Genomic DNA, 13,742 nt, shown 5'->3' with positions numbered 1-13,742 from the left:
TTTCAGAATGTTATTAAGAAACGGGGACTTGTGAAGAAACAGAAAGTGTTTTCTGTCGACAGTAATTGATTCTTTCCATGTGAAGGGAGACTATAACAGCTGTGGTTGAAGGTCCTACAGCTTCTGAAAACAGCCAACAAACCCCTCAGAGCCCATGATGAAGTTTGATTCACTTCTCTCCCTTTGGATCTGTGAGAATCTTTATAAACATGCTTTTATTGAAGAGCCTCAGCAATTGCTTGATAGTTTCAGACGGTGGAATCAACTGAGCCGAGTCATCATGAAATCAAAATCAACTCGTTTCACTTTCTGAATACATTGAGTATCCAAAGTCTGAGTACACATTGAAAATCTTATTTAAACCTGAAATCAAATAATTTTTCATAATCTAAACAATTTTTGATGGGTAAAAACAGATCTCTCTCCACTCCACAACTGCGTCATTAGATATCTTATTTCACTCAGAAATATGTCACATATCAGATGCAACATGAATGCAAATGTTCAATGTTGACGTTAAATCAACATAAGCATCTTCTCTGCCGTCTGTCTGGATTTATATCCATATGTTGTCTCTGTTTGAGCAGTCTCTCTTGCCGTCTCAAATGTCCGAACAGCAGCCTGTCATCATTCCTGTTGTGTGTTTTCTCTTCCTCCTCCCCCAGCGGTCACGGCTGGCTGGCCCGGGACACTTCGCTGCCCTGAGTGACAGTGTGTGGGTGCAGGAACGCACAACGCCCATCACTTTCCCTCTGTGTGTGTGTGTGTGTGTGTGTGTGTGTTCTTCCTCTTCACACTCGCGCACACAATCTCACACAAAGTCAAATTTTTCATACAAAGGAGATTTTGACTTGCATGAGTGTGTGTGTGTGTGTGGTGGTAAGGGGGTTGTGAGGGAAAGGCAGCTCATGCTAATTCAGGCTGTCTCAGGATTAGACTGAACGGGACCGTGTGGGAAGCTCTCTGTAGGGGCCAGTAAGTTTAGGAAGGAGGTCCGGTCTGAATGTGGAGATGCAGTCCGCCTGAGGGAGTTAAACGAGGGAGTCGCGTTGGTTCGCCCGGCGTCCCGCTCAGGCCAAATGGCTGCCACCCGACCAGCGTTTGTGAGTGCGCTTTGTTTTCTACCTATCAGCTGCTCTGCTCGCGTGATGACGCTGTTTAAAACAGTTGGCAGGTTCGTGGGATTTAATGCTGACGTCCACAACTGTCTCTTGGTGCAAGTCTTGCGAGGATCCAAGAATATATTTGGGGATGTAGAGATGGATGTAGTATTTGCTTGAAAACACAAAAAGCATGATGTCATTCAATGACGTCTTGACCGATCTTTTCTCTTTCAATTCTGGTCTATTGTATATTTACTGTGTTTACTCCAAATGCCAATTTTAAACCCTTAACATCTTTTTTCACTTTAAAACCCCCGCAATATTTAACGTTTTAATGATAAGCAAACAAAATAGACTTCTGTAGTAAAATGAACTGTTTGTAGTTTTAGATGAATGTCACACATTTCAGTGATTAGCATACGAAACAACTTTTGTAAATTAAAGGTTTCTTTTTATTCTGACAAAACACAATGTTTCATATTTCTTTAAACATTTAAAAATTTCAAGTTTTTAGAATATGAAATGGACTTTCATAAGATTTACCAGTTGTTCATTAAGATTTAGCAGGGCTTTATCAGTGTTGGCTATGATCTGAATTGATATTCCTAAACCAATTTTGTTTGCATTAATGGTTAGCATACAAAATGGATATTTTTAAATAAATGTTTTCTATATGCTTAATATATTTCTCTAAACTTTAAAAAGTTTCAGCGGCTTAGATTACCCAATGAACTTTGGTAAAAATGAGCATTTGTTGCGCCAGAACATGTTTGCCAGTGCTTGCTGCGATTATAATAACCGTAAACTGACCTATTTGGCATGTTTAAGTGACTAGCATACGAAACAGACTTCCGTAAACAAGATTTTCGGTGTGTCGTGCCAGAACATGTTTTTTGCCAGATGTAACATTGTTTACGGAGGCTCTTCATGACAGATCTGATCCGTATGCTGTGATGATTAGCAAACAAAAAAAATCTTTTGTGTGAAGATTTTCCATTAGTAGTTTTTCACCTGTTTGCTGTGATAATTTGCATGCTTTAAGATTAGCATACGAAATAGATTTAACGCAAAGTTTTTCCGTTTGTTGTGCCAAACCTTTTTCCGCCATTGTTTACTATGATTTTGATATCCTTAAACTTTCTAAAACTTATGAGATGCATTTTTTTGACGATTTGCATGTAAAAATAACTTTCGTAAGTAAGAGTTTCCAGTGGTTGTGACAGAACGCTTTTTCACCAGTGTTTGATTTGATTTCAGTTCATATTCCTAAAGCTGCTAAAAATTGTAAGACCAATTTTGCAGGCTTTAATGATTAGCATAATATAGATATCATTAAATAAGACCTGTACGCTTTTTTTTTTTGCCAATGTTTGATATATTTCTATAAACCTTTAAAAATTTCAATGGTTTAGAAGACTAAATCTGACTTTCAGAACATGTTCTCAATTTCTTGCTGTGATTTTAATTTCCCTAAACTGACCAATATGGCATGTTTAAGCAATTAGCATATGAAACAGACTTCCGTAAACAGGATTTCTGTTTGTTGTTCCAGAACACTGATTGATAGATTTTTTTTTTTTTTTTGTGATATAACATTATTAACAGAGAGAGGCTCTTCTGGACTGATCTGATCTGACTTGCTCTACTTGCTCTTGGTCGACTGGCACCTGTCTTTGCAGGAGTCTTTCTGAGTTTGGACTCGATAAATGGATGGCAGCTTGGCTCTTTTGTGACTGGTTTTTGCCCTTTTGTTCACCCATGCCAGCCTTGCCAGATGCCTGGGGTTTTTGTGTTCGTCTTCAGAATAGATAACTGCTGTGCCATACTACAAACACACAATCCTCCCCGTATGAACCTCACGGCTCAGCTATACTTCAGCTGTCGACCTGTGACTCCACCGCGGCCTTTGACTCGACTATTGTTTGAGCGGTTTACCATTAAGAGGCCCTGACACTGAATCTCACTCTCTCTCTGGCCCTGAGAATCAATAACATTTGTTTTGGTGTGTGTGTGTGTGTGTGTGTGTGTGTGTGTTTGTTTGAGTGTATCTTCTCTACTGAGGTGCATTAATTTTGCCTTCTGGCCTACTGATGGGAATCTCAATTGTGTTTTCATTACAATTTTCATATTGAATGAGGTGTGTGTGTGTGTGTGTGTGTGTGTGTGTGTGTGTGTGTGTGTGTGTGTGTGTGTGTGTGTGTGTGTGTGTGTGTGTGTGTGTGTGTGTGTGTGTGTGTGTGTGTTTGTAAAAACTGCTTGCTCAGAGGCTGAGCAAAATCTGTGTTATGTTTTCAATTATGTATTTCCTGTTACGCCCTTTGGGTTTGAAGTAGGTCGTTGAATGGAGTCAGTGTTGTTTTATAGGATAACCACACAAGCCATATTCTTCTTGCATGTCAATGAGCCGAAATCTAATGTCACACTGAAGATCCAACGAAACATTTCATTAGTGTAGACCGCTGAGCGCTTCACTAAAGTAATACCCCTCAACCAGTGTCTGTCACTTCTGGTCCTTTGAACAGCGCTGTTGACAACTGCAGGCAGCTTCACCTACGAACTCTCATTACACTAAATAAAATCACTTTTCTGAGACCGAATCCTAATTAATGTTTCAAGCAGATGCAATATGATATGGTTCATTAAATTAGGGCTGCAACAACTAATCGATAAAATCGATTATAATCGATTATGAAAATCGTTGTCAACGAATGTCATTATCGATTAGTTGGTCTGCTTACGTCACGGGGAGCGTTTACTGGTACGCACACACACGCAAGGTCTCTCTCCCTCAGGCGCTCTGCCGAGCGCGCGCGCTACACGGTTTGGAGCAGTCTCTTCTGTCTCGCATGCGCGCTCTTGCTTGCGCGCTCTAGATTTCGGGAGTTTGAACTAATTCGCGGGCATCAGGGAGCCGCAATCAATATGCGGGAGACGATCCGGGATGTCTGTATTTTGTCTCGAGCATCAGGTTGTGCAATCAGTTCGCTCGCAACGTAAGTGATGGATTAAAATAGCGCTACCGCAGAAATAGGTTAAATTAAAACGGTGTTTACAAAGTGAAGCATTAAATACAAAGGCAGTTAATAACAGCAGCAGTAAAATATTGTTTTTTAGTCACTGTACTCAGTGGTTTTCAGCGAATGCTTGTGCACTAATGCATAATTTCTCCTGTCCTTTACTCAAGCCTGTTAGCTTGCTGGGTAACGTTACCTCCATTCCGTTCTCTTTTTATAGCATTTGTCTACTAAGTTTTAATTGTTTTTCAAACGCGATCTACTGCGGCTCTACGTTCACACAATTGTTTTCAGTCTTTCTATATTTATTTAATCAATTTATCCTTATATTATATTCTTTTATATATTATATATATAATATATATTATATTCTTTATCCTTATATTCCTTATATATAATTAATTTTAAATAAAAATTAAATGAATTATATATTTTAGATGTTTTTAGTTTGTTTTTAGTTCAGATATTCACATCTGAACAACATGTCTGTGTAAATTTGTTTTAACAAAAATTGTGTTAAAACATAATATGTTGGATATCATTTTTTTAACAATAATCATGTTTGTCAACTTGCCATCAGCAATTATCATTAAAAACAATGCAAATATTGATATTAGTAAAACTCAATGTGTGGCTTTTGCACTTTTTAAAGTACACTTTTACACATAAATACCCTGATTTACGGTTTTATTTAGTTATAATAAAAAAAAAAATCTAATTTAATTTCTATCCGATTAATCGAAAAAATAATCGTTCGATTAATCGATTATAAAAATAATCGTTAGTTGCAGCCCTACATTAAATCTGAGTTAGGACATTTTGTTGCTCGCTTCGGTTCTGTTTCTGTCTCTTGTTCTTAGCCTAATATTTCCAACAAAAACTGTCAGGAAATAAATGTCAACTAGGGGTGTGCGATATTGGCAAAAATTGGTATCTCTATTTTCCTGGATTTCATCGATATTGATAGTTGAACGACATTTTGCTGAGTGTGTTTATTGTGTTGGTACCTTGTCAGGTTTGCGACTGCAATGGACAGCTGACTCCGTAAGTTTTTGATATTTTTCATATTCTGTGGTGGTCAGTTCACAACTGTGACAGAAAGAAATGATCTTTTTTCCAATAAGTTTAAACTGATTTGTACCTTTTGTAATTGTACCTTTTATAAAGTCCATTTTTTTCTAACCTAAATAAATGTATGCATTTTCTTTTGTCCAAATTCTTACATTTAATCAAATTAAATTAGAATAATAAGACAATCTAGGGCTTTACAATGAAATGAAATCACTATTAACAAAATTCATCTTTGCAATGGAGAGGAAACACAGAAGCACCTCAGAGGGACATGCATGCATTTAACCTGCAAATAATGATACAAATAATGTGTTGATGTTTTAAACTTAAAACATTGAATATTGACATTTGAAATAATTTAAAAAATGAAAAAAAAAACTTTAAATATATAATTAAAACCACCAGTAGGTGGCAGCAAGTGACTGTTAATGAGTGGGTCATTGAGTTTCAACTGATTCATTTAAACAGCTCATTCATTCAGGAACGAAGCATTCGACTGTCTAAATGAGTGAGTCATTGAATCATTCATTCAACAGTTACGTTCATCAAATAATTCATTTTTGTCCCTTATCTTGAATATTGGGTGGATTCTAAATGCATTTTAATAGACTAAATCACGTAGTGAAAGTGTGCACTCTAAATGCTCACACACAATAGTCTAACCTACTAGACTACATCACATACTGCATGCGTGCACTCTCTGGGTGTGTTTTTGTAAAGTGAGGGATTTACTCGATAATGTCAGATCGCATATATTTAAAACAACAATTACATTATCGTAGACAATATAATCGCACACCACTGCTGTCAAAAAAATATTTTTTTGACATAGAAACATTAGAGGTTTTTTCTTTTGAACTCTCTTAATAGATTTTTTATTAAATACATTTTAGCAGATCTCATGGTTTCCCCCATCTTTTTTCCGTAATTTCCTGTCATTTCTTCTATCCCTATCAATAGATTACTGCAGGATGACGTCAGAACCCGGCAGACTAATTAAGTTGTGTTTACCACAGGCTTTATTTGACTCATTAATTGAAAACCCCCATTATAAATCCCCATAGGAAAGTCTCGAAGGAACCAGCGGCGAATTAGTCTTTCGGGTTCTGACGTCATACCTGAACCACTCTATACATGTGGAAGAAAGGCAAACAATAAAACTACAATAATAACTTTTGGTTTGGGTCTGTTGCTGAAATCTGGTTACCAGTCAGAGCTAGAATTTACTTATATTTAACTACCATGTGTATAGCTGGTTTGGTCATCATGATATTGTAGCTGCAGATTTCTGTTGAATTTAAACAGCTGTCATTCACAAGTTCTATACTTTCCCACCTGTTATTTGCATGTTTATTAAATATTTTACCTAATTTTTAAATGTTCTCTACTACCACTAAGGTACTGTCCAGCCTGATTGAGCATGTTTTTATCATATTTAATCCCATTGCACAGAATTTTGCCTCTTTCCTCACTCTCATCGTCCTACAGAAGTATTCTTTTACAATGCACTGCTATTGTTATATACTTTAAAGCTGACTTTATGTTATTTTTAGGTGTGTGTGTGTGTGTGGTGAGCTGTTTTGCAAACACATGCAGTATACTGTATGATGCAAGCTCTCTTACTGATGCAGAAAACATTTAATTATTTCACTCATTTATTTCCTTTGCCTGAAATATTTCTCAGTTTGGTTCATTAATTGAGCCGTGCATAATGTGTGTGTGATTATAGCATGCGTTTTCTTATTTGCATGAGACTTATTTTCATTAATAAATGCTTACAGTGCAGACTTACAATCCAACCGTAGTAACACACAGTACAAATATTAGATAAGATTTTATGGGTAAATATGTTTAAGGCCTGGTTTCACAGACAGGGCTTAGATTAGGACTTAGTTCAATTAGGACATTTAAGTGGCTTTAATAAAAGTGCCTTAAAAACATAACTGTGGATCTTGACAAAACAATTGCTCTGACATATTTTAAGATATTCGTTCAGTTAAAACAGCTCAAACATGCATTTTAGTCTGAGACTAGTCTGAAGTCTTGTCTGTGAAACCGGGGGTAAATGTCATATTGCAAAAACATAATGGTCCTAAAATAGCTCAATTTCATTATGCAGAATCAATTTCTTGACAGGCTTTGGGAGATTCACCCAGTTACATAAGTGTTTTTGTAACGTTTGCTCTGGTTAACTATACTTGTGACACATTTCACTTCAGACAAATGAGCATATGTTGACATAGACATCAGTTCGTTATTCATTGTAATTTCTTTTCCAATTGTGTGATAAGGTCAGCAGACACACTGATCATATTGAAGAATACTGATGTAGATAAATAGAGACTTTGCATTTTAAAACAAGAGGTAAAGCATTTGTGTTAAAGAGAAGTTTGGGTTTGTTGCTGTAAACCGATTATGGGGATCACTCTAATGTGACTCTACTGGGGGGGATTTTTTTTATTTTATTTTTTATTACAATTATCTCACCTAAATGGTTGATCCCTTAGTGTATATGATTTTTTTATTTACATTTTTTATACAATTGATACAATTATATGTTGAATTGTATTGTTTTGAAAGATACTTACAAGTGTACAAGGTGTACAACTGTGGTGCAAGATGGTGCTATTGGCTCATATGCATTGCTCAACAACCTACACCCGGTGAAAGGCAGTTTGATTTCATTTCTACAGTTTCATTTTAAATAAACTAAATACAAAATTTGAAGTGCAGTCAGGTTCAATTTTGTTGTTCACCAAATCTCAGGTCAACAGATTATCACTCTTTAGGAAGCAAGCACTCATTCTGATTCAGGTTTTGTCTTCTAAATACAGCTAGATTCATACCTACATGTTGTTTGGTTTACTGTGGTAATATTTTAAGCACTTAAGATGTATGTTACGGGTGGATGTCTGTCAAATGAAAGGTATTGATCGTGTGCGTCTGTGCTGCCTGTAATTGTGATTGCGTTATGAAGAACTCTGGCGCTCAACACATTATTTAAGGCTGTTGCGTTCATTAGACCATTGATATAGAAACTGCTGTTATGAAATAAGTTTTGTTCATATTAGGGCTGACTTCTAATAGTCGAGGATTGGACGATTCGATTCGGAGAGGTCTGATTTGACTATGAACCTCATAGTCGAATAGTAGGGAAGTGTTATTTAACATAGGGGTGTGACGGTTATTATGTAACGTGAGTCCGACGGTTATAGTTGATCACCGTCATTAGAACTCTATAATTGCCAAAACCGTGTTATTAAAATATTTTTTACAAAACATTTTTATCATAGAGAATGTTTAAATACTAATATCATCTTACGAGGGAAACGGAGGCGGAGTTAGTGGTGCTTCTGAGTGCTGGAGATGATTCGGGAGAGCTCTGTGCACCTTTACCAATCAGAGCGCGCGCTGACACGGAATAAAGCCTTGTTTATACCAGACGCGTCTGCACAAGAGCGAAGGTGCGCGCGGCAAAAAATGACGCGTTGGGTGCGCAACACCCCATTTCGCTTGGCTGTGTGCACAGCTTTTTTTGTAACAGCGCGCGCGACGCCGCATCCAAGGATGAACGACTTCAAGCCGAATCTGCTCGAGCATGTAGCTACGTCTCACCGTCACGCAGTTTGCGCGTCTAAATTGCAAAGTTCATTGCAAAGTTTTTTTGGTTTTGTTTACTGTCTGTGATTTATTTAAAACAAAGCACGTTCATTGGAACGTTTTTTGTTTGTTTGTTTTTTGTTAAGGATTCAATTAATGGAAAGCACATTCACTTCTAGTTGTCTTGCTGTTCATTTTAAATAAACGTAGAGCGAGTTGTCCTATAACAGACGAACAGTTATTCAACCGAACGTCTAGCTGCTATCTAAAAAAAAACCAAAAAAAACTACCAGTCGACTACGGCAAAATCTAACGAATCAGATTCGACTATGAAAATCCTTATTCGAAAACAGCCCTAGTTCATATACAGAATATAGTTTCGGTATAATTTTATTTTACTGTGGGTCTGTGGCCTTGTTACACGTTTCATGCAGTTAATTTAGTAACAACTATAAATAGAGTAACTGACCCTAAACCTAACCTTAACCCTATAGTAAGTACATGTAATTAATTAATATTACTCAATACTTACTGTAAAATATAATATAATTACACTGAAACAAGGACACCTTAAAATAGTGTAACCATCTGTTCTGTATAGAGCGAGAGAGAGAGAGAGAGAAAAATAATGCACAATACCCACAATCCCATGCCATTTATACTAACATTATATGAGCAATCATTGACAAACTGTTATGCATTGACAACTATCTATAACAGTGTGAAATTTTGTAAAAGAAAAGTGAATAGCTGTACAATCTTCCATTCATGCGCTGTGAGCGCTCTAACGCTCTATCTATTGAAAATGAGAAAACCGCTGTGGGACGGAGGGATGTCAGACATAACCGATGACTCGTCTTTCTTTTGATGGATTCTGGATGAGACTGGAATGAGAAAACTTCAAACAGCTTATCTTTAAATCAAAAATACTCCCCTGTTGTAGAAGGAGCCAAATTGCAGTTATCTTCGGGATCAAAGCATTCCCACTTTCCTCGTTCCCAGACTGTTCATTTTTTTTGACAGCCATTCAAGTGTTTGTGCGTCTTCAAAAGGGTTTATTTCTGGAAACATGGGTCACTGAGGTGCCAAACCCACCTGGATGTCACGTTTATATTGAAATCCCATTAACCGTATTAAAGGGTTCCTCAATAGTGCCATTGTCAAGACTCAAACATTGTTCTCCCAAAATAGCATTTGAACAAAAGTTGGTTTTCTCCCTGCAGAGACAGAGGCATTCCCTCTCTATTCCATGGAGACGTCGGCCGTCCCAAAGAGTAAGATCCTCCACACGTCCCTCTGTCTTCCTGCGCACCTCTGCTGTTCCTCTGCTCTTTACTGCTGCTCGCAAGCGTACAGGACCAACCTTTCTGGATGGATGTAGAAAAGTTAAATAGAGATGTGCTTATATTTTTTAAATGAATGATTCTTTACTCATCCTCATGATGTTCCAGTGTTCTTAAAGTTAAAGGGACAGTTCACCCAAAAATGCATATTCTGTCATTATTTATTCACCCTCATGTTGGTCCCAAACCTGTGTGACTGACTGACTTCTGTGGAACATTAAAAAACATATTTTGTAGCATTTTGGTAACCAAGCGGGTACAATTTATTTTCTTTTTTAAACATAAATCCCCAGACTTCCATTATATTTTTTTAAACATATGGTGAAAGTCAATGATCACCGAAACTGTGGTTACCAAAATTTGTTTTAAATATGCTCTAGAAGAAAGTAAGTCAAACAGGTTTGGAACTGCGTGAGGGTAAGTAAAATATAACATAATTTAAATGTTTGGGATTTTTCATTATCACTTTAAATAAAATTATTAAAAATTATTTAAATCATACTGAAATAAAATACAAAAAATTTGATTGAAAAATAAATGTATTAGAAATGCTGACTTGGCAACTTAGCCTGGCAAGCCAGACCAATCAAGATGTTAGGTCTGGGAACTCACAGTTGGCCTACCTCAATCTGAGGGGCGGGATAAACGGTTGTCCTTCAAATTCCCTCTGCACGCAATAGGACAGAGCTACAACCAACCAGAGCAACGGACGGCTGTGGCAGAGTGAGTCCCATGCGTTTTCCCACCAGCGGATAGTTGATAGGCCTATATTAAACTTTTGCCGTATCCGGTCATCAAAACTCCGAATACATCTTCCTTTTTTTAAGAATGACTTAAGTGACGTTCTCTTAACTCCAAGTCATCCAGATTCGCGGCCAAAGCCGATTCGAAAGACAGCTGTTCGACAGCAGCATCTTCTTTGTTTTCAAGTAGCAGATCACCTATGGAAATCACGTGGAACCGTCACAACTCTGCCGTCATTATGTTAAGCCCGCCCACCAACTCTATACACGATGTGATTGGCCTGACCAGAGTTTGGTTTTTCCAGCTCGAATGCCAACGGAGAGTTACTAGACCACACTTTTCTGCAAAATATGTTTTGCTGCCGCTAGGGTGCGTCTAGATTTCTAGGCTATTGGCAACTAGCTGAAATAAGTTAAAATATCTAAAATATCAATACAAATAAAGGAATTACAAATAAATTAAAAAAACTAATAAAAATTACAAAACCGCATAAAAAATACTTTAAAACTTAAAATATAAGAACTATAAACTAATTCAAAATATTAATAAATACTATATAAATAATACTAAAATAGCACTGATGTTCCATACCAATATCACTTTTTCTTCTATGTAACACAAAAGGAGATATTTTTCAGAATGTTCATGCCGTTCTTTTGCACAAATTAACGCAGATGTACGAAAAAAAAGTTGCTAATGTGATTCGTTGGAGGTATTCCAAGTCTTAAGTAATATAGGCCTAATAGTAGGCCTATATTACTAATATAGGCCTATCTTAATTTTTTGTTCCACACGAGAAAGTCAGTCATATAGGTTTGGAACAACTTGAGGATGAGTAAATCAGGACAGAACTTTAATGTTTTTTTTTTACCTATTCCTTTAAATTTGTAACTGTCACTAGACGTTTGGAAACCTTGTCTTCTCGCAGACCTCTCTGGGCCAGCTTTTCTTGGCAGTGGTGGCAGGATTCAAGCTCTCTCTCTCTCCATTTTCAGTCTACTGCTCTTTTGTTGACCTCACTACTTTTGATAAGCTATTGCTCGGCAACTTTGCTGTCACTATTACTGTTTTCTTTTACTAACTCCTATTTTGTTTTTTGTTTTTTTACAATTCTGCCAGTGTTTAATATCAGTCACACAGACAATTAAAAGAATTTGTGCATCATTTGTAAATGCTTCGTCACTTCCTCCTCCTTTGTCCTTTTATTACATAACTCCACTGCTGTACTGAAGTTATGAGCTGCTTCCACACATCAGTATATTCATAAACTACTAAGGACAGAGATCTTAATCTGCCTATTTTTGAAGTTATTGAATTCTTTTCACGATTGAATGATTTATCACATTGAAATGACGATCAGACTATGCTGATGTAATCACTGTTTTTCAGTTACTGCAGCATTCTGTCAATCACTGTCAATCACTGAAGGGTGTGGATGATGTCATGATCAATGAATGCCGATTCCAATAAGATCCAAGAGAAGAGTCGCTTACATGTCGTTAGACTTTGCTATCTTCTAGAAACGTCCTACTTAACTAAACATGGATATAATACAAATACAAGACAGAACTACTTTTACCCTTATGACTTTTCAGATGGTTTCTTAGTCAGACATTTAAGTAGTTTGACTAGTGATTGATGACGGTGAATATATGAAATGACATGTTGTCCCCTTGATCTCCTGCATGTATTTGAGTTTACCTGAATGTCTTGGTGTTTACTTTCTTGAGTATTTGGACTATGGATTGTATTCCTTGTGTAACCGGGGGTGAGTGACATACCCTCAGTTCACTTCTGACTGTTGGTCAGGGCTGGTGTAACCAGATATTTCTCTGTCCAACATTAAGTCACTTCTTATTTGCCTTGTGCATGATCTTTATAACCTTGGGATGATAGATGGTGTTTTCTCAGTCAGAATTGTCGCTGTTTACCGCTTCATCTGCTCTGCTGGGAAATCATTAATGTTTTAACATAAATTACAGCTGCTTTTTTCCAAATTGCGCTATGGTTAGTGTCTTCATGTGGTAATCTCATTGTGGGTTTTTTTCTCTTACAGATTGAGAAGATCATGACTTTGATTGGTGCCGGCTTTGACATCTCCAAAGACCAGGATTGCTCCGCCACAGGTATGTGATGGCGTTACCCTTTTAACTGTGTCTAAACACTGCTGTCCCGTTTCATTATTCAGTTTAAAGACGCAAAGAGTTTCTGACATAATGCACAATGCAGTATATTTTTAATTTATTGTATTTAACTAAGAGGAGTGATATTTTTTTGTTTTTTCAATCACTGCTAGCCTAAGCTAGCAGTAGCCTAAGCTAGCTGGCGGTTTGGTCTCCTGATGTTAACTGAGCATCAAGTGTCTTTGGGGATTGTATGTTTGAATGAGGATCTGCCTTCGGATCACCTCCCCTATGAAATGAGACCTGACTGAGCAGACCAGCAATGAAACACAATAACCTCTTGATGGGCAAGAGGAGGACGAAGGCCAAGTCCAGAAGAGTTACATTAGTGAATAAAGGATATAGGGTTGGCTGGCCCTTTAAATGGAGAATGAGAAATCCCAGTGTGCCGTCGAAGGACGAGAGGACACTTGAGAGTTAAATCAATGGATGCTGAGATGCTTGACGATTCAGCCTTGGTGTGATGCATGACCTTGTTCTGTATGGAGGCAGTTTATTGACCTTCCTCTGGAATTAACCAAACTACAGCAATTGAGACCAGAGAGACTGTTATGCTTGCTGTACCACTCGGTCCTGTAAGCACGGTTTGGCAACTCCTGCAAAAACGGATGTGGAAGATTCTGTTCTTAAGTTTAAGCCTTGAATATATCACCATCCTTACATCAGTTTATCTTAAAGCCTGTA

General features: G+C 37.2%; 1 protein-coding gene across 21 annotated transcripts in view; it reads left to right on the top strand.

The window, feature by feature from the left end:
• anks1aa (ankyrin repeat and sterile alpha motif domain containing 1Aa) overlaps positions 1 to 13,742 on the top strand; it is a 127,801-nt gene that overhangs the window by 77,968 nt on the left and 36,091 nt on the right. For 11 of the 21 annotated variants that reach the window (XM_077204671.1, XM_077204662.1, XM_077204673.1 and 8 more), the window contains one exon: positions 12,932 to 13,001. In XM_077204671.1, the coding sequence (XP_077060786.1) occupies positions 12,932 to 13,001 (70 nt within the window). Of the gene's footprint in view, positions 1 to 10,011; positions 10,063 to 12,931; positions 13,002 to 13,742 lie in introns of all 21 variants that reach the window. The other 10 variants (XM_077204665.1, XM_077204672.1, XM_077204664.1 and 7 more) reach the window with 1 other exon arrangement.

The sequence above is a fragment of the Siphateles boraxobius genome, unplaced genomic scaffold, assembly GCF_051911475.1.
Source record: "Siphateles boraxobius isolate OS27281-9 unplaced genomic scaffold, OSU_SipBor_1 50, whole genome shotgun sequence".
NCBI lineage: Eukaryota > Metazoa > Chordata > Actinopteri > Cypriniformes > Leuciscidae > Siphateles > Siphateles boraxobius.
Note: the sequence above shows the minus strand (reverse complement) of the source record. Positions and strands in the feature narration are given on the sequence as shown.